This window comes from Salvelinus alpinus, chromosome 2 (genome assembly GCF_045679555.1).
Source record: "Salvelinus alpinus chromosome 2, SLU_Salpinus.1, whole genome shotgun sequence".
NCBI lineage: Eukaryota > Metazoa > Chordata > Actinopteri > Salmoniformes > Salmonidae > Salvelinus > Salvelinus alpinus.
In genome coordinates this window covers 78,349,320-78,374,947 of record NC_092087.1, presented here as the reverse complement: position 1 = coordinate 78,374,947, position 25,628 = coordinate 78,349,320, and the positions used below count along the sequence as shown (strand labels likewise).

Here is a 25,628-nt window from a genome sequence, read left to right as displayed (position 1 = left end):
ATCAATTGCTTTGGTATAGTATACTTAAGTAATAAGGCACGAGAGGGGTGTGGTATTTGGCCAATATACCACGGCTAGACTATTCTTACGCACGAATCAACGCGGAGTACCTGAATACAGGCCTTAGCCATGTTATATTGGCCATATACCACAAACCCCTGAGGTGCCTTATTGCTATTATAAACTGGAAAAAAATACATGTTTTGTCATACCTGTGGTATACGGTCTGATATACCACAGCTTTCAGACAATCCTCATCCAGGGCCAGAACCACCAAGTTTATAAAATACAATTGACCTTTGCTGTGTTCAGAGCAATGGTGTGGCAAAAGCCCATGTGTGAAAAAGTTAGTGCCTGCGTCCCAAATGGCACCCTAATGCCCAAGGGCCCTGGTCAAAGGTAGTGCCCAAGGGTCCTGGTCAAAGGTAGTGCCCAAGGGTCCTGGTCAAAGGTTGTGCCCAAGGGTCCTGGTCAAAGGTAGTGCCCAAGGGTCCTGGTCAAAGGTAGTGCCCAATGGTCCTGGTCAAAGGTAGTGCCCAAGGGTCCTGGTCAAAGGTAGTGCCCAAGGGCCCTCGTCAAAGGTAGTGCTCAAGGGCCCGCATCAAAGGTAGTGCCCAAAGGTCCTCGTCAAAGGTAGTGCCCAAGGGTCCTGGTCAAAGGTAGTGCCCAAGGGTCCTGGTCAAAGGTAGTGCCCAAGGGTCCTGGTCAAAGGTAGTGCCAAAGGGTCCTGGTCAAAGGTAGTGCCCAAGGGTCCTGGTCAAAGGTAGTGCCCAAGGGTCCTGGTCAAAGGTAGTGCCCAAGGGTCCTGGTCAAAGGTAGTGCCCAAGGGTCCTGGTCAAAGGTAGTGCCCAAGGGTCCTGGTCAAAGGTAGTGCCAAAGGGTCAAGGTCAAAGGTAGTGCCAAAGGGTCCTGGTCAAAGGTAGTGCCCAAGGGTCCTCGTCAAAAGGTAGTGCCCAAGGGTCCTGGTCAAAGGTAGTGCCCAAGGGTCCTGGTCAAAGGTAGTGCCAAAGAGTCCTGGTCAAAGGTAGTGCCCAAGGGTCCTGGTCAAAGGTAGTGCCCAAGGGTCCTCATCAAAGGTAGTGCCCAAGGGTCCTGGTCAAAGGTAGTGCCCAAGGGTCCTGGTCAAAGGTAGTGCCCAAGGGTCCTGGTCAAAGGTAGTGCCCAAGGGTCCTGGTCAAAGGTAGTGCCCAGGGGTCCTGGTCAAAGGTAGTGCCAAAGAGTCCTGGTCAAAGGTAGTGCCAAAGGGTCCTGGTCAAAGGTAGTGCCCAAGGGTCCTGGTCAAAGGTAGTGCCCAAGGGTCCTGGTCAAAGGTAGTGCCAAAGAGTCCTGGTCAAAGGTAGTGCCAAAGAGTCCTGGTCAAAGGTAGTGCCCAAGGGTCCTGGTCAAAGGTAGTGCCCAAGGGTCCTGGTCAAAGGTAGTGCCCAAGGGTCCTGGTCAAAGGTAGTGCCCAAGGGTCCTGGTCAAAGGTAGTGCCCAAGGGTCCTGGTCAAAGGTAGTGCCCAAGGGTCCTGGTCAAAGGTAGTGCCCAAGGGTCCTGGTCAAAGGTAGTGCCCAAGGGTCCTGGTCAAAGGTAGTGCCAAAGGGTCCTGGTCAAAGGTAGTGCCCAAGGGTCCTGGTCAAAGGTAGTGCACTATGAAGGTAATGGGGTGCCATTTGGGGCGCAGCCATTGTGTGTTTTGACTTTTCACTTCAAAAGGTTACTCAATAATCTGTGTGCTTGATCTTAGAATGGAGCAACATGGTAGTTTTTCATTGTCCAATGTTGACAAATGGTTAGACAGGACATCAAATAATATTTCACAAATGTCAGTTTAATCATTATTGATTGGTTCAAAAGTATCCTGTTGAGAAAACATACATTCTATACATAAACCCCACTGCTGCTTGATTTCATGGTAGCTATATACATGCCAGAGCACTGTGTGTATTCTATGGAAAATACACCGATAAAATAAAATGCATTTAGATATAAAAACATACTTTCCCTTTAACAATTGATAATGGACCAAAATAAGATTCAAACGGTAAGGTTGCAAAATCCTGGCCACTTTCCAGAAATCCCGGTTGGAAGATTCCCTGAATCAGGAAGGAAATAGGCAGGAGATCCAAAATCCTTCAACCAGGAAAACCTGGGAATTCAGATTTCTGGAAAACCTGGGCATTTTCTGAAAGTTAATGGAACTTAACAAACCTTGATAACACTCAAGTAGGCAAGAAGGCTAACACATACAACAAATAGAAAGACAATGGAATAAAGATCTCAAACTGTATGTAGACTATCAAGTTGAGACTTAAGTGCACCCAAAAAAGCCCACTATTCCCTTTATATACACAGTGTACAAAACATGAGGAACACCTTCCTAATATTTAATTACACCCCATTTTTGCCCTCAGAACAGCCTCAATTCCTTCCAGGCATGGACTATATGGTGTTGAAAGCGTTCCACAGGGATGCTGGCCCATGTTGACTCCAATGCTTCCCACAGGTGTGTCAAGTTGGTTGGATGTCCTTTGAGTGGTGGTCCTTTCTTAATCCACACAGAAAGCTATTGCATGTGAAAAACACAGCAGCGTTGCAGTTCTTGACACTGAAACCGGTGTGCCTGACACCTGCTACCAAACCCTGTTCAAAAACATTTCAATATGTTGTCTTGCCCTCAATGCTACACACACACAATCCATGTCTCAAGGATAAAACATTTTTAAAAATCCTTCTTTAATCTACACTGATTGAAGTGGATTTAACAAGTGACATCAATAAAGGATCATAGCTTTCACCTGGTCAGTCTGTCATGGAAAGAGCAGGTGTTCCTAATGTTTTGTACACTCAGTGACCTACTTCGACCAGAGACCATAGACCCTGGTCAACAGTAGAGCACTTTGTAAGGACTAGGGTTTCATTTGTGACACATCCCTACTGTACTGGTCATGATTCAACCCTCAGGCCTTTCTGACACATCCCTACTGTACTGGTCATGATACAATCCTCACGCCTTTCAGACACATCCCTACTGTACTGGTCATAATACAATTATCAGGCCTTTCAGACACATCCCTACTGTACTGGTCATGATACAATCCTCAGGCCTTTGTCACATCCCTACTGTACTGGTCAGGATTCAATCATGACTTGAACAGGGTGGGCCTACCTGATCCTGGTCCAATAAGAAAAACACTGGTCTTTATTTTTCATTTCAAAGCACTTCACCCTACTGAACAAAACCCAGGTACCTCTGGATGGGTAACTGAGCTATACTCATAGGGAAGGAGATCCACAAGGCACTTCAGTAATAACACACCATCTTACCACCCCCCCATCATTCACAGTGTTAGAGGCAGAGTCAAGTCCCTCTTGTAGTATTACACAGAGAAAGCATTGGAGAATTTGGTAGAGAGATAGAGAGCGAAATGATCGTTCACATGACGGCGCAGCACTGGCAGGTCTGGCGTTTGGGAGCCACACCGACACCTCCCTCCGCCTCTCCCCTGGTAGCAGTCAGTGTCTCTGGGGCAGCTGGAGCCTGCTCCAGGGTCTGGGCCTTGGATGGGAACAGCAGGGGCTCCTGCTCAGGGTCTGCCTCAGTCCGGGGCTCCACTAGGGACACCTCCAGGAACTGGCCCCCAGGGAGGATGGCTGATTCCGGGGACACCGAGGCCGCCTCTTCCCCCTTGACTTCCACTTCAGTCTTCACTTCCACATCGCCCTCTGCCGGCTCGCCTGCAGCCTCTCCCTCTGCGTCGGGCCTGGGGGTGAGTAAGGACTCAGAGTAGACGGGAACGGCAGCCACAACGCCATCATCTGGGGCCTGCAGGTCAGACACAGGAGCTTCCTCTACTGGCTGTGCCTCTTCCTCTCCACAACCGTTTTCCGCGCCCTCCATCTGTCCTTCTCCTAAATCTCTGGTTACTGTGTCCATCTGTCCTTCTCCTAAATCTCTGGTTACTGTGTCCATCTGTCCTTCTCCTAAATCTCCTGTTACTGTGTCCATCTGTCCTTCTCCTAAATCTCCTGTTACTGTGTGCATCTGTCCTTCTCCTAAATCTCTGGTTACTGTGTCCATCTGTCCTTCTCCTAAATCTCTGGTTACTGTGTCCATCTGTCCTTCTCCTAAATCTCTGGTTACTGTGTCCATCTGTCCTTCTCCTAAACCTCCTGTTACTGTGTCTGCCGCTGCCTCAGTCTCTTTTGCTACTTCTGAGGACTCTTCAGGAGTTGTCTCTGGTTTTGCCTCCTCAATTCCTCCTTCCTCGGGAGATTCTGAGCTCTTATTGGACGCTACCGAGTCTACATCCTGTTCCTGACCCGTAGAGGAAAGGTCATTTGCCAGCTCGTCTCCCTCGTCATTGATAATCACTCGCTCCGCTCGCATCATGATCACTCCTCCTTCCTCAAGTACCGGGTCCGCCTCCGCGAACCCCAGGAACGTCATGGTAATGGCACCATCTTCAGGGACGACCGTGACTGGACCGTTGGTGCCGTAGGGCGGTCCGCCCTCCTCTGATGCATCGTGGGTAGCAGCTTGCCCCTCCCCCTCTCCTCTCCCATTGGTGAGGATCTCAGCTCGTTCCAATAGTGCTGCCTCAACTGTTCCTAGAACTGTGACAAGACAGATCATAGTTAGGAAATGTTTCAATCATCTTCCCAGTCTTCTATCAGCAAGACCCTTGGCAAGGATGCACATTACTCTTACCAAGCTCTGGAAAGTCCAGCTAGAATAGTGAGCACAGAAAAAGCAGGAGAGTGGAACACTTGTAGAAACTTGGAGAAGGTTATGGAGAGTGAAGGAGAAAGACAAGAAAAGAGGCCGGCCAATGGGACGAGTGATGTTAGAAATCCAAAAGAAGTGAAGAGAGAGCAGCTTCCAGAATCAACGCTGTTCTGGACTCATGACAGAAGGTCATAATGATAGGAGTGACATTTCAGCATGGCATGTTGCCAGTCCCTGTGACCCTGAATCCAACCAACCAGAACATTTCCACTGACTTGGCTTGTGTTGTGTGCTCTTTGCCCCATAGAAATAGAATTACTAGACCCATCATGGTGCAGCCAAACAGCAGTGGTCTAAAGGAATGTTCATGTTCTAGAAATTCTATTTCTATGCTTTTCCCTGATAACTTCACACATGAGATTCTTCATCAGCATCAATTTATATGTATTCCATGTCATTCAAATGCATAGATACTGTTTGCATGTATGAACTTCCACTGACGAATGAAAACAACGTATTACCTTTGTAATACAACTAATACATCAAAGGCCAGTACAGTCTGTAGTGTCTTCTGGGACTAGAACCCATTTCAGTTGATTCAGAGTGAAGGAGAGAGATGGTAACATTGTTAACCCCTTACCGGATTCAGCCTCTACTTCTTCCTGTCCATTCTCCAAGATAACTGCTTGGACAGCTTCTGTGGGAATAGATGGAAATAAGACTTTTTTTAAATCAGTGTTTATTAAGCCCAGCATTCAACAGTCCCGATTCTGTTGAAATCTATTGGGTTATTTACGATGTCTTTTTACCACACAACACATTCATTATCAACTCAAACAGAAACAAAGACGTGTTATGTTATCTTTCAACAATTCAATTGATTGGGTCAAGTAATATAAATCTAGTGGATCTAGTGGACTGCTACCAGCGGTTGCTAACGGTAACCGGTGGTGACAGCTAGACAGTCGTTCATTCATTCAGAGACGGGTGACACCTACCTGCTGTAGCCTCCACCACCACCGCCACTGCATTCTATTGGAGGAGACAGACAGGGGCGGGGTTAGACACTCCAACCACATACCATTCTTTTATTACTTTCAGTCTCAAGTTGTAACCGTGACCCTAGATGAGGAATAACATTATAAAGGGTAGATGAGCAATGTCATTCATGCATTTTCAACCCACAAGAGGGAGCCAATTAGACTTTAGGATCCACCATCCACCAGTGACTATTCAATACTAAATATGCCTACTTTAAAAAGGTAGACTCTGTGAAATGACGTTGCCACAAGCAGCACCGCAGATATTGAGATGAGTGAGATGCAAAGACTTCCCTCTCACACAGTATCTGCGCGTGTGTACAGGGTTCTCATAGTTACAGCCTGGTAGCCAGGGCACCGAAACAGCATAGAAGTTGAGCCTCGCGCTTCAGCGCTCTTAGTTGTTACGGAAATTGACCCACTATGCCGTTTACTTTCTTCTTCTACGTCAGATCACTGAGTCGACCTTTAAAGAGGGTGGGAGGACACCCCCTTTATAACAAGAGCCCAGTGTTGAGGGTAGTCCCTCTGCCATGTCACAAAAACCCCCACTATCATACGAGTCAACCATCACCGGTCTGCTCCTTGGCTACGAGACTAAATAACACGCTCGGTTTGTGATTCCCGTCTCTACAACCTCTAAAAATCAAGGTTAGGAGAAGAAATACAAACAAAAGAACAAAAGACTTGAAGAGGAGAATTCTTTGCTGTAGAAGGTCATTCTGAGGTAAACAGTCACGGAGCGATTACACACGTCTAAGTGGTACATTGTTTATGCAAGGAGGGCGTGGTCTTTCTAAAGCTTCTGAACGAGAGGTGCTACATCAAAGCTGCATTCACGTATTATTATGGAAAAATTTATTATTCCTCTGAAAGGAGCCTCGTCGGTCAGGATTGGTGGGAAGAACGGACGTAATGATTGAGGCTACTTGTTCTAGCTAGCCCAGTCAATTGGTCTGTGTGCTTGTGTATCAGTGAGTGTTTGTGTGCGTTACTCACAGCACGGCCATCCTAATTCTGTCTCTCTCTGTGTCTGTGTAGGTGAGTCCTCACAAGAATAGTAAACCAAGTGAGGACATTTTGCCAGTCCTCACTTGTAAAAAGTATATTTTAGGCTTAGGGGTTAGAATTACAGTTTAGGGGAAAAATGTGAATCAATTGTTGGTCCTCAAAAGGTCTTCACAAGTATAGTAAGACATAGTGTGTGTCACTCACAGCTCGGCCATCTTCCATCTGCTGCTCCAGTTTCTCCTCCTCCCCCGCTAACCGTTGACCCTCTGTCTGCAACCTGACACACACACAGACACACTGTCTTTAGCATTCAGTTCCAACCTCAGCCAGAATAAATCATTCACTTTTAACCTCGCATTGATAAAAGGTAGTGCTATCAGACACTTACAATACATGAAAATACACTACGAGGTGTAGAGGCTATAACCACTACGAGGTGTAGAGACTATAACCACTACGAGGTGCAGATGCTATAACCACTACGAGGTGCAGAGGCTACAACCACTACGAGGTGTAGAGACTATAACCACTACGAGGTGCAGAGACTATAACCACTACGAGGTGCAGATGCTATAACCACTACGAGGTGCAGAGGCTATAACCACTACGAGGTGTAGAGACTATAACCACTACGAGGTGCAGATGCTATAACCACTACGAGGTGCAGAGGCTACAACCACTACGAGGTGTAGAGACTATAACCACTACGAGGTGCAGATGCTATAACCACTACGAGGTGCAGAGGCTATAACCACTACGAGGTGTAGAGACTATAACCACTACGAGGTGTAGAGACTATAACCACTACGAGGTGCAGATGCTACAACCACTACGAGGTGCAGAGGCTACAACCACTACGAGGTGCAGAGGCTATAACCACTACGAGGTGCAGAGACTATAACCACTACGAGGTGCAGATGCTATAACCACTACGAGGTGCAGAGGCTATAACCACTACGAGGTGTAGAGACTATAACCCCTACGAGGTGCAGAGGCTACAACCCCTACGAGGTGTAGATGCTATAACCCCTACGAGGTGTAGAGACTATAACCCCTACGAGGTGTAGATACTATAACCACTACGAGGTGTAGATACTATAACCACTACGAGGTGCAGAGACTATAACCACTATGAGGTGTAGATACTATAACCACTACGAGGTGTAGAGACTATAACCACTACGAGGTGTAGAGGCTATAACCACTACGAGGTGTAGAGGCTATAACCACTACGAGGTGTAGAGGCTATAACCACTATGAGGTGCAGAGACTATAACCACTACGAGGTGTAGAGGCTATAACCACTACGAGGTGTAGAGACTATAACCACTACGAGGTGCAGAGAATATAACCACTACGAGGTGTAGAGGCTATAACCACTACGAGGTGTAGAGACTATAACCAATACGAGGTGCAGAGAATATAACCACTACGAGGTGTAGAGACTATAACCCCTACGAGGTGCAGAGGCTACAACCCCTACGAGGTGTAGATGCTATAACCCCTACGAGGTGTAGAGACTATAACCCCTACGAGGTGTAGATACTATAACCACTACGAGGTGTAGATACTATAACCACTACGAGGTGCAGAGACTATAACCACTATGAGGTGTAGATACTATAACCACTACGAGGTGTAGAGACTATAACCACTACGAGGTGTAGAGGCTATAACCACTACGAGGTGTAGAGGCTATAACCACTACGAGGTGTAGAGGCTATAACCACTATGAGGTGCAGAGACTATAACCACTACGAGGTGTAGAGGCTATAACCACTACGAGGTGTAGAGACTATAACCACTACGAGGTGCAGAGAATATAACCACTACGAGGTGTAGAGGCTATAACCACTACGAGGTGTAGAGACTATAACCAATACGAGGTGCAGAGAATATAACCACTACGAGGTGTAGAGGCTATAACCACTACGAGGTGTAGAGGCTATAACCACTACGAGGTGTAGAGGCTATAACCACTACGAGGTGTAGAGGCTATAACCACTACGAGGTGTAGAGGCTATAACCACTACGAGGTGCAGAGACTATAACCACTACGAGGTGCAGAGACTATAACCACTACGAGGTGCAGAGACTATAACCACTACGAGGTGTAGAGGCTATAACCACTACGAGGTGTAGAGACTATAACCACTACGAGGTGTAGATACTATAACCACTACGAGGTGTAGATACTATAACCACTACGAGGTGTAGAGGCTACAACCACTACGAGGTGTAGAGGCTATAACCACTACGAGGTGTAGAGACTATAACCACTACGAGGTGTAGATACTATAACCACTACGAGGTGTAGATACTATAACCACTACGAGGTGTAGAGGCTACAACCACTACGAGGTGTAGAGGCTACAACCACTACGAGGTGCAGAGAATATAACCACTACGAGGTGTAGAGACTATAACCACTACGAGGTGTAGAGACTATAACCACTACGAGGTGCAGAGACTATAACCACTACGAGGTGCAGAGACTATAACCACTACGAGGTGCAGAGACTATAACCACTACGAGGTGTAGAGACTATAACCACTACGAGGTGCAGAGACTATAACCACTACGAGGTGCAGAGACTATAATCCCTACGAGGTGTAGAGACTATAAGACTGGCCTCCTACAAACACACTGCATGTACAGCACAACACAGATAGGAGTTGAGAGTATAGAAAGCCCTAGAAAGAAAGTGTGGTGAGTATGGTATCTATGGTGTGAACCAAGCATCGAGAGTATCTAGCCTTATACAGGTAATGTGGCGAGTATACAGGTAGCCCTATACAGGTAATGTGGCGAGTATACAGGTAGCCCTATACAGGTAGCCCTATACAGGTAATGTGGCGAGTATACAGGTAGCCCTATACAAGTAATGTGGCGTGTATACAGGTAGCCCTATACAGGTAATGTGGTGAGTATACAGGTAGCCCTATACAGGTAATGTGGTGAGTATACAGGTAACCCTATACAGGTTATGTGGCGAGTATACAGGTAGCCCTATACAGGTTATGTGGCGAGTATACAGGTAGCCCTATACAGGTAATGTGGTGAGTATACAGGTAGCCCTATACAGGTAATGTGGTGAGTATACAGGTAGCCCTATACAGGTAATGTGGTGAGTATACAGGTAGCCCTATACAGGTAATGTGGTGAGTATACAGGTAGCCCTATACAGGTAATGTGGCGAGTATACAGGTTATGTGGCGAGTATACAGGTAGCCCTCTACAGGTAATGTGGTGAGTATACAGGTAGCCCTATACAGGTAATGTGGTGAGTATACAGGTAGCCCTATACAGGTAATGTGGTGAGTATGGGGTGTATAATAGGAGATTCCTACTTGTCTATGCGTTGCTCCATCTCCTGGGCCTGGGAGCCCCACAGCGGGGAACGAGGCTCTGAGGATGTGGGGGAAGAGGGGCCGTCCATCAGCCACTGGTCTCTAAGAGACTTTCTCTGGATGGAGAGAGAAAGCGCGAGAGAGGGAGGGAGGACACAGGGAGAGATGACACAGGGAGAGAGAGAGGGAGGGAGGACACAGGGAGAGAGAGAGGGAGAGAGGACACAGGGAGAGAGGACACAGGGAGAGAGGACACAGGGAGAGAGGACACAGGGAGAGAGGACACAGGGAGAGAGGACACAGGGAGAGAGGACACGGAGCGAGGACACGGAGCGAGGGAGGACACAGGGAAAGCAAGAGAAGCATGTCAGTCAACGTTATCAACGTCATAGGCATCATCCAAACCATGCACTCCTACTCAGACACAACATGAGCTTAATGCAACATGGCATTGTCTTTAAATCTGACAGGTTTGTCCTCATTTTCACACACTATTGTTATGGTGTCAGTCGGTGGCTGTGACCTTTAAACCTCCCCATCCAATCAGCTTAGGTCACATCTCTCTATTAGACCTCATTCCCCACTCCACTTCCTTTCAATAAACCGCTCAACAGGTGTCCCATCCCTTTAACACTTCAATAAAGCCCTCAACAGGTGCCCATCCCTTTAACTCATATCCCATACATTCGGACAGGAACACACTCCTTTCTGCCCCAAGTGTGCACTTGCTCACTTCACCTTATAGATTTAAAAGATTACTAGCCCATGCTTACACCAATCCAATGCTTTTAAATGCATGAGGGGGAGTGCACACTTCTGCGAGCAAGGTAACGAATTGGGACACAAGGTCTCTCCTATCCTACCACCCCCTTCCCCTCCCCCTGTTGGCCTCCTCTCCCCCTCTCCGCTCCTCCCCGCTGGCCCCGTCTCACCACCTCAGCTGAAGGTGAAATGTATAGCAGAGCACTGACAGGAAGTCTGCAGAGAGCACTTCCTTCCTGTTTCTGTAGCAGCACAGGTCCTCTCAGAGCCAACATGTGTGTTTGCAGAACACCTCCCTCTAACCCAACAGGACTAATATGAAGTTCAATTAAATGGATCGTTTTCTCGTTCTAAGAAATACCTCGTCAAGAGGGTCAGAAGTTTGATTGGTGGGTAAAACCCAGAAATTCAGATAAGTAAAAAGACGTGATGGGTCAGCACTCAAAAAGATGTCGCATAAACTTTACTACATTTGACTATAAAAAAAAGGAGGGATAGAGGGATAGAGTACACAGACGTTTCGGCTTTACAGTGTGTCGGTACTGAAGAAGGCTGCAAAGCCGAAACATCTGCGCACGCTATCCCTGACGCGGGGAAAATAATAATATATATTTTTGAAATAAAGTAAGCTTTATGGGACATCTTTTTGAGTGCGGACACCATCACAACGTTTTGCATAATTAAGAAATACCCATTGTCCTCCAAGAGTGGCTGAATACAAAACAGTCCACCTCCTTCCCCCAGAGGACAAACATGAGATCACGTTGCATGACGGTAACAATTAGAAGGCTACTCTGTCTACAACTGTACTTCCCGACTACTGAAGGAACAAACCCTGCTCTGTACTCCTCAGAGGTAAAGGTAGTCTTGACCTCTCAATGGCTGTCACCAGCAGTGGTCTCTCGACTTCCTCAGAGGTCAATTACAGCCTGCTATCACCCCCACAGCTTTAAAAGGACTATTAAAGTTGCCTAACATGAATAAGAAGAAGCCACGCAATGCTAACGGCAAAGTCCACTCAGCGAAATGCATTTATTTTGAGCGTTTTAAAGAGGCCTTCTATTAAGGGAACACACTTGTGGAAACGGCATACTCAGAAGGGAGTGTAAAAGTAGCCTGCAAAGTTGCTACCTCGCAGTTCAACAGAGGTACTATAGCTGTAGACAGAGGCGTTCTTGTAGGTTAGAAGTTAGCCAACCAAAAACTATGGTTTATGCAAGTTCTTTACAATTTAGCCTCATAAGGGTGGTTGGGGTAATCATTCTTGGAGGTGGCTCCAGGTAGCAGACTAAGGCAGACCAGTCACCTGAAACCATTTTCTCATTGGGTGTACACAAGCACACAGCAAGGATTTGAGGAATGCGCCCGGCGGGCAGTGGGAACGCCAATCTGGAAGTGGTGTGAAAACAATAGAGCCGTCCAGTGCAGAGAGCAGAGCACGTAAACACACGCACACCGTTCTAGTGAAGGAAGGCCAAACCTCCCAACTCTGGCAGGCAGTTTCAGGAAGGGTGTGTTCTCAAGTAGACTAGGAGTTGTGTGTTGAATGGAATTTGGAACTGAAGTAAGCCCCTTGCTAACAAGCTGAAATGAGTCCGTACAGGATTTTGGCAGAACAACATTATGGCTACATTCTACATTTGTGGGGAAAGTAGAATGAGTGTGGGGGTTCTGTCCAGTATCCACCACCATATTAACAGAGAGAGTGTGTGTGTCTGAGTGTGTGTGGTCACTTTTCTGGCCATTTGACGTTACACTTCAGAATAAATAGTCCTGCACAGTGAGGGGTGACGAGTCGGGGACAGTGAGAGGGGTGACGGGTCGGGGACAGTGAGAGGGGTGACGGGTCGGGGACAGTGAGAGGGGTGACGGGTCGGGGACAGTGAGAGGGGTGACGGGTCGGTGACAGTGAGAGGGGTGACGGTCAGACCTTCAGAGTGTGTGTGTCTGTGTGTGTGTCACCTTGAGCTGCTGTAGCCTCAGCCTCTCCTCCTCCATCTCCCTCTTGGCCCTCTCCTGTTCCTCCTGCAGACGACGCTTCTCCTGAGAGAGAGGGGGAGACCGAGCAAGAGAGAGGGGAGAGAGCGCAAGAGAGAGGGGAGAGAGCGCAAGAGAGAGCGAGCAAGAGAGAGGGGAGAGAGAGCGCAAGAGAGAGGGGAGAGCGAGCGAGCAAGAGAGAGGGGAGAGAGAGAGAGCGAGCGAGCAAGAGAGAGGGGAGAGAGAGAGAGCGAGCGAGCAAGAGAGAGGGGAGAGAGAGAGAGCGAGCGAGCAAGAGAGAGGGGAGAGAGAGAGAGCGAGCGAGCAAGAGAGAGGGGAGAGAGAGAGAGCGAGCGAGCAAGAGAGAGGGGAGAGAGAGAGAGCGAGCAAGAGAGAGGGGAGAGAGAGAGAGCGAGCAAGAGAGAGGGGAGAGAGAGAGAGCGAGCAAGAGAGAGGGGAGAGAGAGAGAGCGAGCAAGAGAGAGGGGAGAGAGAGAGAGCGAGCAAGAGAGAGGGGAGAGAGAGAGAGCGAGCAAGAGAGAGGGGAGAGAGAGCGAGCAAGAGAGAGGGGAGAGAGAGCGAGCAAGAGAGAGGGGAGTGAGAGAGAGCGAGCAAGAGAGAGGGGAGTGAGAGAGAGCGAGCAAGAGAGAGGGGAGTGAGAGAGAGCGAGCAAGAGAGAGGGGAGAGCGAGCGAGCAAGAGAGAGGGGAGAGCGAGCGAGCAAGAGAGAGGGGAGAGAGCGAGCAAGAGAGAGGGGAGAGCGAGCGAGCAAGAGAGAGGGGAGAGCGAGCGAGCAAGAGAGAGGGGAGAGCGAGCGAGCAAGAGAGAGGGGAGAGCGAGCGAGCAAGAGAGAGAGGGGAGAGCGAGCGCAAGAGAGAGGGGAGAGCGAGCGCAAGAGAGAGGGGAGAGCGAGCGCAAGAGAGAGGGGAGAGCGAGCGCAAGAGAGAGGGGAGAGCGAGCGCAAGAGAGAGGGGAGAGCGAGCGCAAGAGAGAGGGGAGAGCGAGCGCAAGAGAGAGGGGAGAGCGAGCGCAAGAGAGAGGGGAGAGCGAGCGCAAGAGAGAGGGGAGAGCGAGCGCAAGAGAGAGGGGAGAGCGAGCGCAAGAGAGAGAGGAGAGCGAGCGCAAGAGAGAGGGGAGAGCGAGCGCAAGAGAGAGGGGAGAGCGAGCAAGAGAGAGGGGAGAGCGAGCAAGAGAGAGGGGAGAGCGAGCAAGAGAGCGCGCAAGAGAGAGGGGAGAGAGAGCGAGCAAGAGAGGGGAGAGCGAGCAAGAGAGCGAGCAAGAGAGAGGGGAGAGAGCGCAAGAGAGAGGGGAGAGAGCGCAAGAGAGAGGGGAGAGCGAGCAAGAGAGAGGGGAGAGCGAGCAAGAGAGAGGGGAGAGAGAGCAAGAGAGAGGGGAGAGAGCGCAAGAGAGAGGGGAGAGAGCGCAAGAGAGGGAGGAGAGAGCGAGAGAGAGGGAGGAGAGAGCGAGAGAGAGGGGGGAGAGCGAGAGAGAGGGGGAGAGCGAGAGAGAGAGGGGGAGAGCGAGAGAGAGAGGGGGAGAGCGAGAGAGAGGGGGGAGAGCGAGAGAGGGGGGAGAGCGAGAGAGGGGGGAGAGCGAGAGAGAGGGGGGAGAGCGAGAGAGAGGGGCGCAAGACAGTGAGAGAGGTGGAGTGATAAACAAAGAGGAAAAAAATAGAAACAGAGGGAGAATAAAGAGAAAACAGAAAGAAGAGGTGGAGAGGTAATAAAGAGAACACCTGGTCAAACCTGTCACCATTATCCTAGAGAGGTAGCCATCCTATAATAGTCACTGTGTCTCCATGGAAATACTGTGGCGTTGTTTTACTGGGCTGAGGGAGGCGGCCTGGTGCGACACACTGCACTATGGGTAAATTATTCAGTAGCTATGGACAGACAGCGCAAGGAGCAGTGCTTAGTTTCCATGGGTCTGTATGTGTGGTTGTGTGTGTGTCAGGTGCTTGACTCACAGTGATCGCCTGCAGTCTCTGTGTGTACTTCTCTGCCTCGTCCATCTTCAATCTGTGTGACAAGACAAGAGGTTAAAGGTTATAGGTTACATACATCATTTACCTTAGGAAGTAGTTGAAGTGCTGCTCTAGGAACAGTTTAGCCTTTTAGAGCACAATTAATACGGTTATATGGACAGGTGGGGACCTGATCCTAGATCAGCACTCTGACCCTGAGATACCTGGAAGCCTTAGTTGTTTTTCTGGGAATTCATCTGGACGTTTCTATCTAGCTTGTGTTGTTTCACATTACGTATCCCTTGTGACATGGCCTCAGGCATCACAAGGCAAATGACTGTAACTACATGTTTGGATCCTCACAGCTGACACACAGCGGGACAATATGACTAGCCTGACTTGGTACGTACGAACACAGCCTGGAGGATGTGCTGTACCCGCCAACCTTTATTATAGAGACTTTGTTTTCTACAATGTAGAAACAGATCATATATGCCATTTAGCAGACGCTTTTATCCAAAGCGACTTGGTCACGCCTGCATACATTTTACATATGGGTAGTCCCAGGAATTGAACCCACTATCCTGGCTTTGCAACCGCCATGCTCTACCAACTGATCGATAGAGGACCAGGAGATATATTTCTACTGTGTAGAAACAACAGTGACATTTCCTACTTCCCAAGGGAATATTGGAGACTGGACCCAATCCACTAGAAAAACATGACAATCACTCGTTTATACCTGCGATCTGGTGTAAAAAGCAACCAATCACCACCTACCCTTCATCCTTCTCCACACAGTTCCTATCCTCTGCTCCAACCCTGATAGCTCCCTCAAACCCCAACCTCCCTGGTGTTTGGAGGCATTGGGGCTATGACAGCTTATAACCAGCTTATGAGCCTCCGTAGGGACTACGTTCGGTCTCATGGGCAGCCAGGAATAGCAGTGAGGAGATAAACAAACCGTCTTTGATGAGGAGCATTGTTGAGCTCCCTACAGACAGAGTCTGATAATTAGATACAATATGATGATACACAGCAGAGAAGGAGAGAGAAAGTTGGAGAAAAACTTGCACACAATGACTTAGTATTAGTCCAAGAGCGTAATCCATTGTCTTAACAGTATTCACTGAATTGTGGAGATCTCCTACATGCTTCTACGCCACGAGGGCCGGTGTGTAACAGACACTCCGCCCAGACCAGGTCCCTACGCACTACACTGTTAACTCAATTACACTTACAAATCAAGTTGTAAGTGTAGACTAACAGTGAAATGCTTACATACGGGTCATTCCCAACAATGCAGAGAAATAATAACACGAGGAACAAATACACAATGAGTAACGATAACTTATAACTTACGATAACACACACACACGAGGTACTGTACCAGTAACTGTTACTATGGAAACGCTCACAGACCCCCCCAAAGACATTAACTACTAAGTATGTTCCAATCCCCCCCAACAAGTTCCCTAGAGAGTTCCCTAGAGAGTTCCCTCAGTTCAGTTCATCAACCAACTAGTTGAGATTGACAGAGGAAAGAGGCGCAAGCAGGATGGTTAAGTCTAGAGGAGGAACTGGTTCAGTGTATGTGTGTGTGTGTGTGTGTGTGTGTGTGTGTACATCCGCTACAGTAGGTGAGAAACCCTGTCTTCTGGACCGACTACACTAGCTAGCGGTGGTTAACGTTTATTTGGTTGGCATGGCTTCAGTGCAAACACTCCCAGAGCCTTGGTGTGCAACACACAGTGTGTAAAAGGATGTATATTTGCCCTGTGGGGAGACTACATGGTTTCTGCTAGCGTAGCGTTCTCTGCGGGAACACGTGGTTGTATAGCGGGGCGGTAGCCTATCTTAATCATGACGGGCCCAGGTGCCCATATCACCACCCATATTTCCCTTAAAATGTTAATTATTTTGTTGGTAAGGCTGTGTGTTAATATTACTAAACATTGTAACAGCAGAGCAGAACCTAATCTAAGGGCACATTTGAAGCTGTTCCCAGAGAAGCCGCAATATAGCCAATACATTCAGCACCATGGACAGCGGTCAGAAATTAACCAGTATAAGTCGATCAACACCACCGAAAGCACAAATCGGTCAAGAAACACCCTATTTTATCTGCAAATTGGGGTGCAAAGGAGCAAGATAAATAAATAAATACAGTATGGGGATGAGGTAGATTGGATGGGCTATTTACAGATGAGTTATGTACAGGTGCAGTGATGTGTGAGCTGCTCTGACAGCTGGTGCTTAAAGCTAGTGAGGGAGGTAAGAGTCTCCGTCTTTAGTGATTTTTGCAGTTCGTTCCAGTCATTGGCAGCAGAGAACTGGAAGGAGAGGCAGCCAAAGGAAGAATTGGCTTTGGGGGTGACCAGTGAGATATACCTGCTGGAGTGCGTGCTACGGGTGGGTGCTGCTATGGTGAGCTGAGATAAGGCGGGGCTTTACCTAGCAGAGACTTGTAGATGACATGGAGCCAGTGGGTTTGGTGACGAGTATGGGAGCGAGGGCCAGCCAACGAGAGCGTACAGGTCACAGGGTAGTGGGTAGTATATGGGGCCTTGGTGACAAAACGGATGTCACTGTGATAGACTGGTATCCAATTTGCTGAGTAGAGTGTTGGAGGCTATTTTGTAAATGACATCTCCGAAGTCAAGGATCAGAAGGACGGTCAGTTTTACGAGGGTATGTTTGGCAGCATGAGTGAAGGAGGCCTTGTTGCGAAATAGGAAGCCGATTCTAGATTTAATTTTGGATTGGAGATGTTTAATGTGAGTCTGGAAGGAGAGTTTACAGTCTACCCAGACACCTAGGTATTTGTAGTTGTCCACATATTCTAAGTCAGAATCGTTTTGGAGACGACGTTCACATTTTCTAAAACCTTAGTCTGCAGACTAAAACCATTTTCTTTTCAAGTGCTGCTGCATCATCCCTCTCGTCCTTCCTGACACTTAACAGCACAGTCTTGGTGAGGGCCTTCATTACGTCCACATATCTGTATCTCAGGGCGTCAAGGGACTCATATCTAGATGACTGGGTCCCACCCGCTGGTCGTTTTAGAGTTATATTTTATTTTCTGGTGCAAACTCAAATACCACTCAACATTGACCATCTCTTTATGCTATGCCGAAGAAGGTGTATAACAGTTCAACAGCATCATAAAACTGTTTCATCTCTGGCACATTCTTGACAGAGTTGTCAATGTGACAGAGTTGCAATGCACATAAACAGCAAGCGGCTCTTTTTGTGATATTCTGGCCGGTACACCCCGAATAGACCCCGCTCATGTTAGCAGCTCCATCATACCCCTGCCTACGACATTTTGAAATATCCAGCCCATTATCCTCTATGCTGCCCAGCATTTTATGTTGAAGCTCAGCTGCTGATGTGTCAGCAGTCTCCAGAAATCCCCAAAACAACTGATGGTCAGATCTGTGGTGACATTATTTACATCCCTTATCACTCTCACATAGCGATAAACTTGGCTTAACTGGTCTACTTTGGATACATCTGGTGTGGTGTCCATAATACAAAAAATATATTATTATTATTATTTATTCATTTATTTGTTAAATGGGGCTTCCTGCATCTCTCCCTGAATGTCACAGTTCACTTGTTCGGCAAAGATATAAAATCAGCTCATTTTGGATTTGAGTACTGAGATAGTTAACGGATCCTGATGGGCATTCTAAAAGTTATTTCAGAACTGGGTCGTAAAATGACAGCAGTTGAATTTTCCTGAGAAACTTCCCACTGTTGGCCTGCCCCAGCTTTTCACAGTGCCCTCAACGCCAAATTACATGATGCAAGTGTGAAAGTTACAATAACTATGCGCTCAAACACCTGTTGCCCGAAATTTGCTGCTTTGCGCACGCCTTTCTCCATTTCTGTGTCAAAGGTGCCATTGAACTTCCATTGCTCATATACCAAACAGGCACCCATGTGAATCTGGGATGTCTCATGACATGCTATTTTGGATGTTAGATGGCGCCAATCTCTCACCCCATTCACCAGAGAAGAAAGGGGCACTCCGATCTCAGAACAGCCAGCAAGGCTCACAATACGCGCAATTTAGCTTGGCTGAATAACATAGCCATGTACGTGGTAATTTGATTCCAGCCTTGGTTGTAGTGGTGTAATACGACTTGGAAAAACACCGCCTTTCGTCATCTCTTGGGAATGGGCCAGTAGGCTTACACGAGCCTGATGCAATAACGTGCCGTTTAACTTTTGCATCCACATTTGTTGCATAATGCCCCCTGTCAGTTGGATTGGTAAAAAGGCCGTCTGTCCCACTTCCACCTGTTTCCTCAGCCGCCACGATTCTAGCCTCGCCCTGCTCCTCTTCCTCCCCGCCCGGGGATAGCTTGTCCGGCCTGGCTTGTGCTCAGGGTCGTATCCGCCGATACCTGACAACCCGTATCCTCCTCTGTCACAGTTGCTTCTTCTGGCAGGATGAAACAGCTTGGCCGTGGCTCACTTGACCCGCTAAAAGCTGCTGATGGCGATGAGAAACCTACATCCTCTTCTGGTCCCGCTACATGGCTTGTGCCAGCAATGGCTGCACTTGAAAAATGAAACAAATTTTGATTCTTGCTTTGCTTTCTCATTTTTGGTTAAATGGATTTATTGTCATCAATACACTAAAATATCACGCTGACTTATGTAGTGGCAATCAGTGGGATCATTTGTCGTCAAATTCGTCAAATCGTAGACGTGATGGACCCGCGTCAACAATTAATACTTGGGCATGGTGGGGCGGTATTCAAATGACATAGGGGGCCCGCGGGCCCTGGTGCGACCGCACCGGCTGAAGCTACGTCACTGAGCAGGAGGTTATATGGTTTATATGGAGCATTCTTCCCTCAAGGTGCCACCACCATGTCGGTCTCTCACAGACACACGGTTACTCAGCAGTAATAGGTTATGGACGTGTCATGCACAAGTACACATTGAGGTGGACGTGCTGGGGGTTGTGTCAAACAAGCATGCAGCCATGAGCACACAGACAGTAGTGAAGGTTTAGTCCAAGCCCAGACCCAGTAACAGTGAGGGGTTTCTAGTCAAGTCTCAGATCAAATGATGAGGGTCAGGTTGGTAAAAGGCTAAATTAGTCCATACAGTGACATCACCGTGGCGATCAAACAGAGTTCAGCCACGCACACTGACACAATTACCCCCGTGTTGCCGCCGGCAACCGACGCAGCACGACACACTTCAAAGCAACGACTGTTTCTGCTCCATTTCCTCACGACATTTGGAGTTAGAGAGGGACAGAGACCGGGCTGACCCTGTGAGGTTCAAACAGGAAACACACACACACACACACACCCACACACCCTTTGTCCATAAGCACAGGTAGAGGTAGTACTTGTTAGTGGAGCATGTCCACACTACCTCAATTAGCACAGTAATGTAAAGTAAATTAACAAGTATGGCTTCATTCACATGTATGATGATTTCAGGGTGCAGACAACAGTTGTACAGTAGTGGCTAAAGCATAAACAGACTTGTATCCTATCCAGGCTATTCCACTAGTACCCCAGGGTTCTGATCTGCACTAGTAAGCTACCACTAAGGTGTCATGCCATGGGATAAGACAATGGAATACACTACACTGGAGGTTGCACTGGAGCAATACGCATTGCACTGAAGGTTGGGTCACTTGGGACTGAAGATGAGATGTAAAAGGGCTCACTTGTTGCCATGGAGACAGAGTTAATCCAATCTAGAGTGTGAATAAGTATATTTTAAGTCTGAGCGGCCAGAGGCAGTATTTTACTTTCCGAGAGGACTTCAACAAATCAGAATTATCTGGGCTCTACGCCCCCTAGCCTCTGGGAGGAAGTGCGACTGTGCTCGACTAGCCTTGACTGGCCACCTCTTGTCGACAGAAAGGAAGTCCGGTCTGGTGTGTGAATGTGAGAGAGATGTGTTGTGGGGATAAGGTGGTGTGTGTGTCTGTGGGGTGGGGACCCAACACAACAAGACAGCCTTTCAAAGGATGCTGAATAGCACCATGGGCCCAACAAATTAAAATTAAGAATCAAGGCTTCTTCCTCTCTCTGACATCAATAATATCAGATTCAGGGAATATCTGTGTCAGACACACCGCTACAGTCCAAGGCCATTGGAAACTGGCATCGCATCTCTCTCTCTGTTTGGGAAGAGGGAAAGAGCACACACCAGTAAGCGTCCTCCAGATGATCGGCGACGAGCCATCCAATCACAAAGACCCAGAGCTCACACACATCCCCTGCTGTTGTTATTGGCTGCCAGTCAGGAGTTGATTGAAATAGACCCCACCAATCATAACATAGAGTTCCTGGAAAGAGTCCTCATTCTTTATGTGTGTAAGAAAATAATCAAAGGCAATTCCTCTGTGTGTGTGTGTGTGTACACTCAATCATAGAGTCTATAGCTTGAAGGGGCGATTTGTTGCAAAGTGCTTTTTCATCACCCATAGATTTTCAGTTCCTCACAGAGGGTCAGTCTAGTAGAGAAACCCTCTTTGTCATGGTTGTGCTGCTGGTTTAGATACAGACACCAACCTAGGAGGAGACAGATAAATTAATCATAGTGTTGCGAGTGTGTGTGAGAGAGATGAGAAGAGCGTGTACGTGACTGAGTGTGTCTGATATACAGTACAAGTCAAATTTGGACACCTACTCATTCAAGGGTTTTTCTTGAATTTTACTATTTTCTACATTGTAGAATAATAGTGAAGACATCAAAAGTATGACATAACACATATGGAATCATGTAGAACGCAAAAAAAGTTACATCAAAATATATTTCATATGAGATTCTTCAAAGTAGCCACCCTTTGCCTTAATGACAGCTTTGCACACTCTTGGCATTCTCTCAACCAGCTTCATGAGGTTGTCACCTGGAATGCATTTCAAATAACAGATGTGCCATGTTAAATTTTATTTTGTGGAATTTCTTTCCTTCTTAATTTGTTTGAGCCAATCAGTTGTGATGTGACAAGGTAGTGGTAGTATACAGAAGATAGCCCTATTTGGTAAAAGACCAAGTTCATATTATGGCAAGAACAGCTCAAATAAACAAAGAAACGAGAGTCCATCATTACTTTAAGACATGGTCAGTCAATACGGAACATTTCAAGAACTTGGGAAAAAAAAACATCAAGCGCTATGATGAAACTGGCTCTCATGAGGACCACCACAGGAAAGGAAGACCCACAGTTACCTCTGCTGCAGAGGATAAGTTCATTGGAGTTACCAGCCTCAGAAATTTCAGCCCAAATAAATGCTTCAGAGCTCAAGTAACAGACACAGCATAGCATCAACTGTTCAGAGGAGACTGCGTAAATCAGGCCTTCATGGTCGAATTGCTGCAAAGAAACCACTACTAAAAGGACACCAATAAGAAGAGACTTGCTTGGGCCAAAAACACATTTTTGGTTCCAACCGCCGTGTCTTTGTGAGACGCAGAGTAGGTGAACAGATGATCTCTGCACGTGAAGCATGGAGGAGGTGGTGTGATGGTGCTTTGCTGGTGACACTGTCAGTGATTTATTTAGAATTCAAGGCACACTTAACCAGCATGGCTACCACAGCATTCTGCAGAGATATGCCATCCCACCTGGTTTGCGCTTAGTTGGACTGTCATTTGTTTTTCAACAGGACAATGACCCAAAACACACCTCCAGGCTGTGTAAGGGCTATTTGACCAAGAAGGAGAGTGATGGAGTGCTGCATCAGATGACCTGGCCTCCACAAATCACCCGAACTCAACCCAATTGAGATGGTTTGGAATGAGTTGGACTACAGAGTGAAGGAAAAGCAGCCAACAAGTGCTCAGCATTTGTGGGAACTCCTTCAAGATGGTTGGAAAAGCATTCCAGGTGAAGCTGGTTGAGAGAATGCCAAGTGTGCAATGTTGTCATCAAGGCAAAGGGTGGCTAATTTGAAGAAACTAAAATATATTTTGATTTGTTTAACACTTTTTTCTTTACTACATGTGTTATTTCATAGTTGATGTCTTCACTATTATTCTACAAAGTATAAAATAGTGAAAATAAAGAAAAGCCCTTGAACGAGTAGGTGTGTCCAAACTTATGACTGGCACTGTATATATATTGTGTGTGTGTGTGTGATGACAGGAATCTATGGTGTTTGCTTGGGCCAGATCCAACAGCACACTGCCCACTATAATTTCTTTGTGACAGGCTGGGTCAGGGGAATGAAAACACTGCATTCCTATTGAGCGGTGTTTGTATGTATGTGTATGCTGCAATAGCAGCCCAGTGTCAACAGTGAACAGACTGGGAGTGTGGCAGGGATTACCAAAGTAAACTACAGATCACTATTCTTAGTCATTTATCAAGTTACCCCACACAACCAATGTCTAGTGGATTCAATGACTTCAATGACAAATCCCACCACACACACACACACACACACACACACACACACACACACACACACACACACACACACACACACACACACACACACACACACACACACACACACACACACACACACACACACACACACACACACACACACACACACACACACACACACACACACACCACTTGATTATTTCAGTATTGCATCATTATCTGCAACGGTGCCTGGAGTGCACAGTAATGTCATTATACAGTACATCCTCTCCCATGACAAATAACATGTAGGTTTGTGTGGGATGTTTCCTCCTCTTCATAGTGTTGGGCTGTAAGGAGTCTCCGCCCAGGGTGCATCAATGCCCCCTCTGTCAGGTGCTCCTTTGAGTACCGCACACACACACACACACAATAGTGTCTCTGTTTGTCCAGGGGCCAGGCTTCTCCTCCTCCACCGCGCTCTCTGCAATATCCTCCACTGGTGCAGTCATGGAACACTAAGGTACAACACACACACCATCCCTTCGCTCACTGCCTACCTGATCCCTCAACCCTGGAGGCAGCTCTCTAAGCCTGGCCTACTGAACACATCTCTGAGGGGAATTACCAGCTGAACTATCTGAGCTACACTGGCTGCGTCCCAATGGCAACCCATTGCCTACATAGTGCACTACTTTTGACAAGAGCTCTATGGGGTCAAAAGTAGTGTACTACGTAGGGAATAGGGTGGCATTGGGACGCATCCAGTGAATTGAGGGGGGTTAAAAGGATAAAGTACCAGACAAAAAAAAAAGTGTAACTTTTGCCATTGATCAGGCAGAGAGCTGAGGGTTCTATGTAGTTGCAGAGTAAGCCATGCTGACTGTCTAAGACTAAGCCATGAGAGAGAGAGCGAACAAGAGATGAGAGGACAACAACATTCTACTGAGACAGAGCAGGACACGACATGCTGTTGAAACACTGATATGTCTGTGATACGTGTGTGTGTATGTGTGTGTGTGGCTTATTTGAGTTAATCATAAGCACTCATATGTCAGGCTCTATATCGTCAGGAAATGTGGGAGTGTGTGTATATATATATATATATATATATAGAGGTGAGAGAGGGGTGAAAGGTCAGCATGTAGGTCTCGTATCTAGAACCACTGTTCAAACACAACCTGACAGGTAACACAAATCGCACCACACACACACACACACACACACACACACACACACACACACACACACACACGGTGAAGCACCAGTTGATTGACATAACCAGGAGAGGGGGAGGAGTCGGATAGGGGAGGAGTCGGAGATAGAACTGCTGGGTACATATTAATTCTTTCTTTAAAATGTTCTTACACGTTTGCTTTGGCAAAATGTTTGACTTTGTAAGTTGCTACACTTTCCATATCAATAAACTTTGTTTCTTGAATTGAAAGTGTCAGAGAGAAACAGAGTGAGCAAGGGAGAGAGCGAGAGAGCATGAGCAAGGGAGAGAGAGAGCGATCGAGCGCAAGAGAGAATAAGATCAAGAGACTAACAGGGGGCCAGGATGTGACACCTGTTCTGACAAGACACCTCGGGCTGCCTCACAGCACAAACATGTCACACACACATGATTTCCAATTGTCGCCAGAGACGTTCAGATGTTTCTGAGAACCGACATCCCTACTTATTATCCCCTTTGTCATCACTGATTCCATCAGTTAAAGCACAAAATGACATGTCAAACCAGCTCGTTGAATATACACAGGGCCACGTGTATTCTCACACACGCGAGCATAATACAAACAAGCCTAACACACCTAAACCTAGCTGCTCACACAGACAATAGGATATGATATTGTATGGTTCTGTCATTTGACCTACTTTTGATCAAACTATTTTGGGCTGTTCTGTAATGAGAATATTGAGTCACCTCCGCCTAACATTGTCTGGGTGCAGCTGCAGCAGCAGCAGTAGTCTCATCCCAGCTCTGTGAGGTGTGACATGTACTGGCTTGCTTCAGTGGTTTCCCCTGTTATGTCTGTGTGTGTGTGTGTAAAGGATTATAGCGTGTGTGTATGTGTGTGTGTGCCTGCATGCATGCATATCTGTGTAACTCTGAAACAGGTTTGGAGAGAGGTAACCAGGACTGATGTCATCTGGTCTCAGTTCATCTCCACTGTTATCATTGGGTAAAGACTTTGTTTGCCTTGGGGCCTAGCAGCTAAGCTAACGAGTCTAAGCTAAGCTAACAGAGAAACCTCATCTAAACCAAAGGACCCATTTCAGACAGGTCACAGTGACTCCTTACCCTACTTCTGAAACAGAGACAAAGTCCTTGAATAGATGTGCTCCATCTGCAGACAGACAACCGTTGTAATGTTTAACGTCAACATTCCTTCCAACGGGACAAACAGAGTCCCGTCCCAACGGGACAAACACAGTCCCGTCCCAACGGGACAAA

The 25,628-nt window shown here is 47.3% G+C and overlaps 1 protein-coding gene across 2 annotated transcripts in view; it reads right to left on the bottom strand.

Annotated features, from left to right (window-relative positions):
* Positions 1-1,790: 1,790 nt before the first annotated feature.
* Positions 1,791-25,628, bottom strand: part of palm3 (paralemmin 3) — a 30,337-nt gene continuing 6,499 nt past the window's right edge. For both annotated transcript variants that reach the window (XM_071389361.1, XM_071389360.1), the window contains exons 2-8: positions 14,815-14,866; positions 12,836-12,916; positions 10,112-10,227; positions 6,965-7,037; positions 5,708-5,741; positions 5,350-5,406; positions 1,791-4,597 (exon numbers count right to left, since the gene is read on the bottom strand). In XM_071389361.1, coding sequence (XP_071245462.1) covers positions 3,417-4,597; positions 5,350-5,406; positions 5,708-5,741; positions 6,965-7,037; positions 10,112-10,227; positions 12,836-12,916; positions 14,815-14,859 — 1,587 coding nt within the window. In that variant the 5' untranslated portion in view covers positions 14,860-14,866 and the 3' untranslated portion in view covers positions 1,791-3,416. The remainder of the gene's footprint in view (positions 4,598-5,349; positions 5,407-5,707; positions 5,742-6,964; positions 7,038-10,111; positions 10,228-12,835; positions 12,917-14,814; positions 14,867-25,628) is intronic.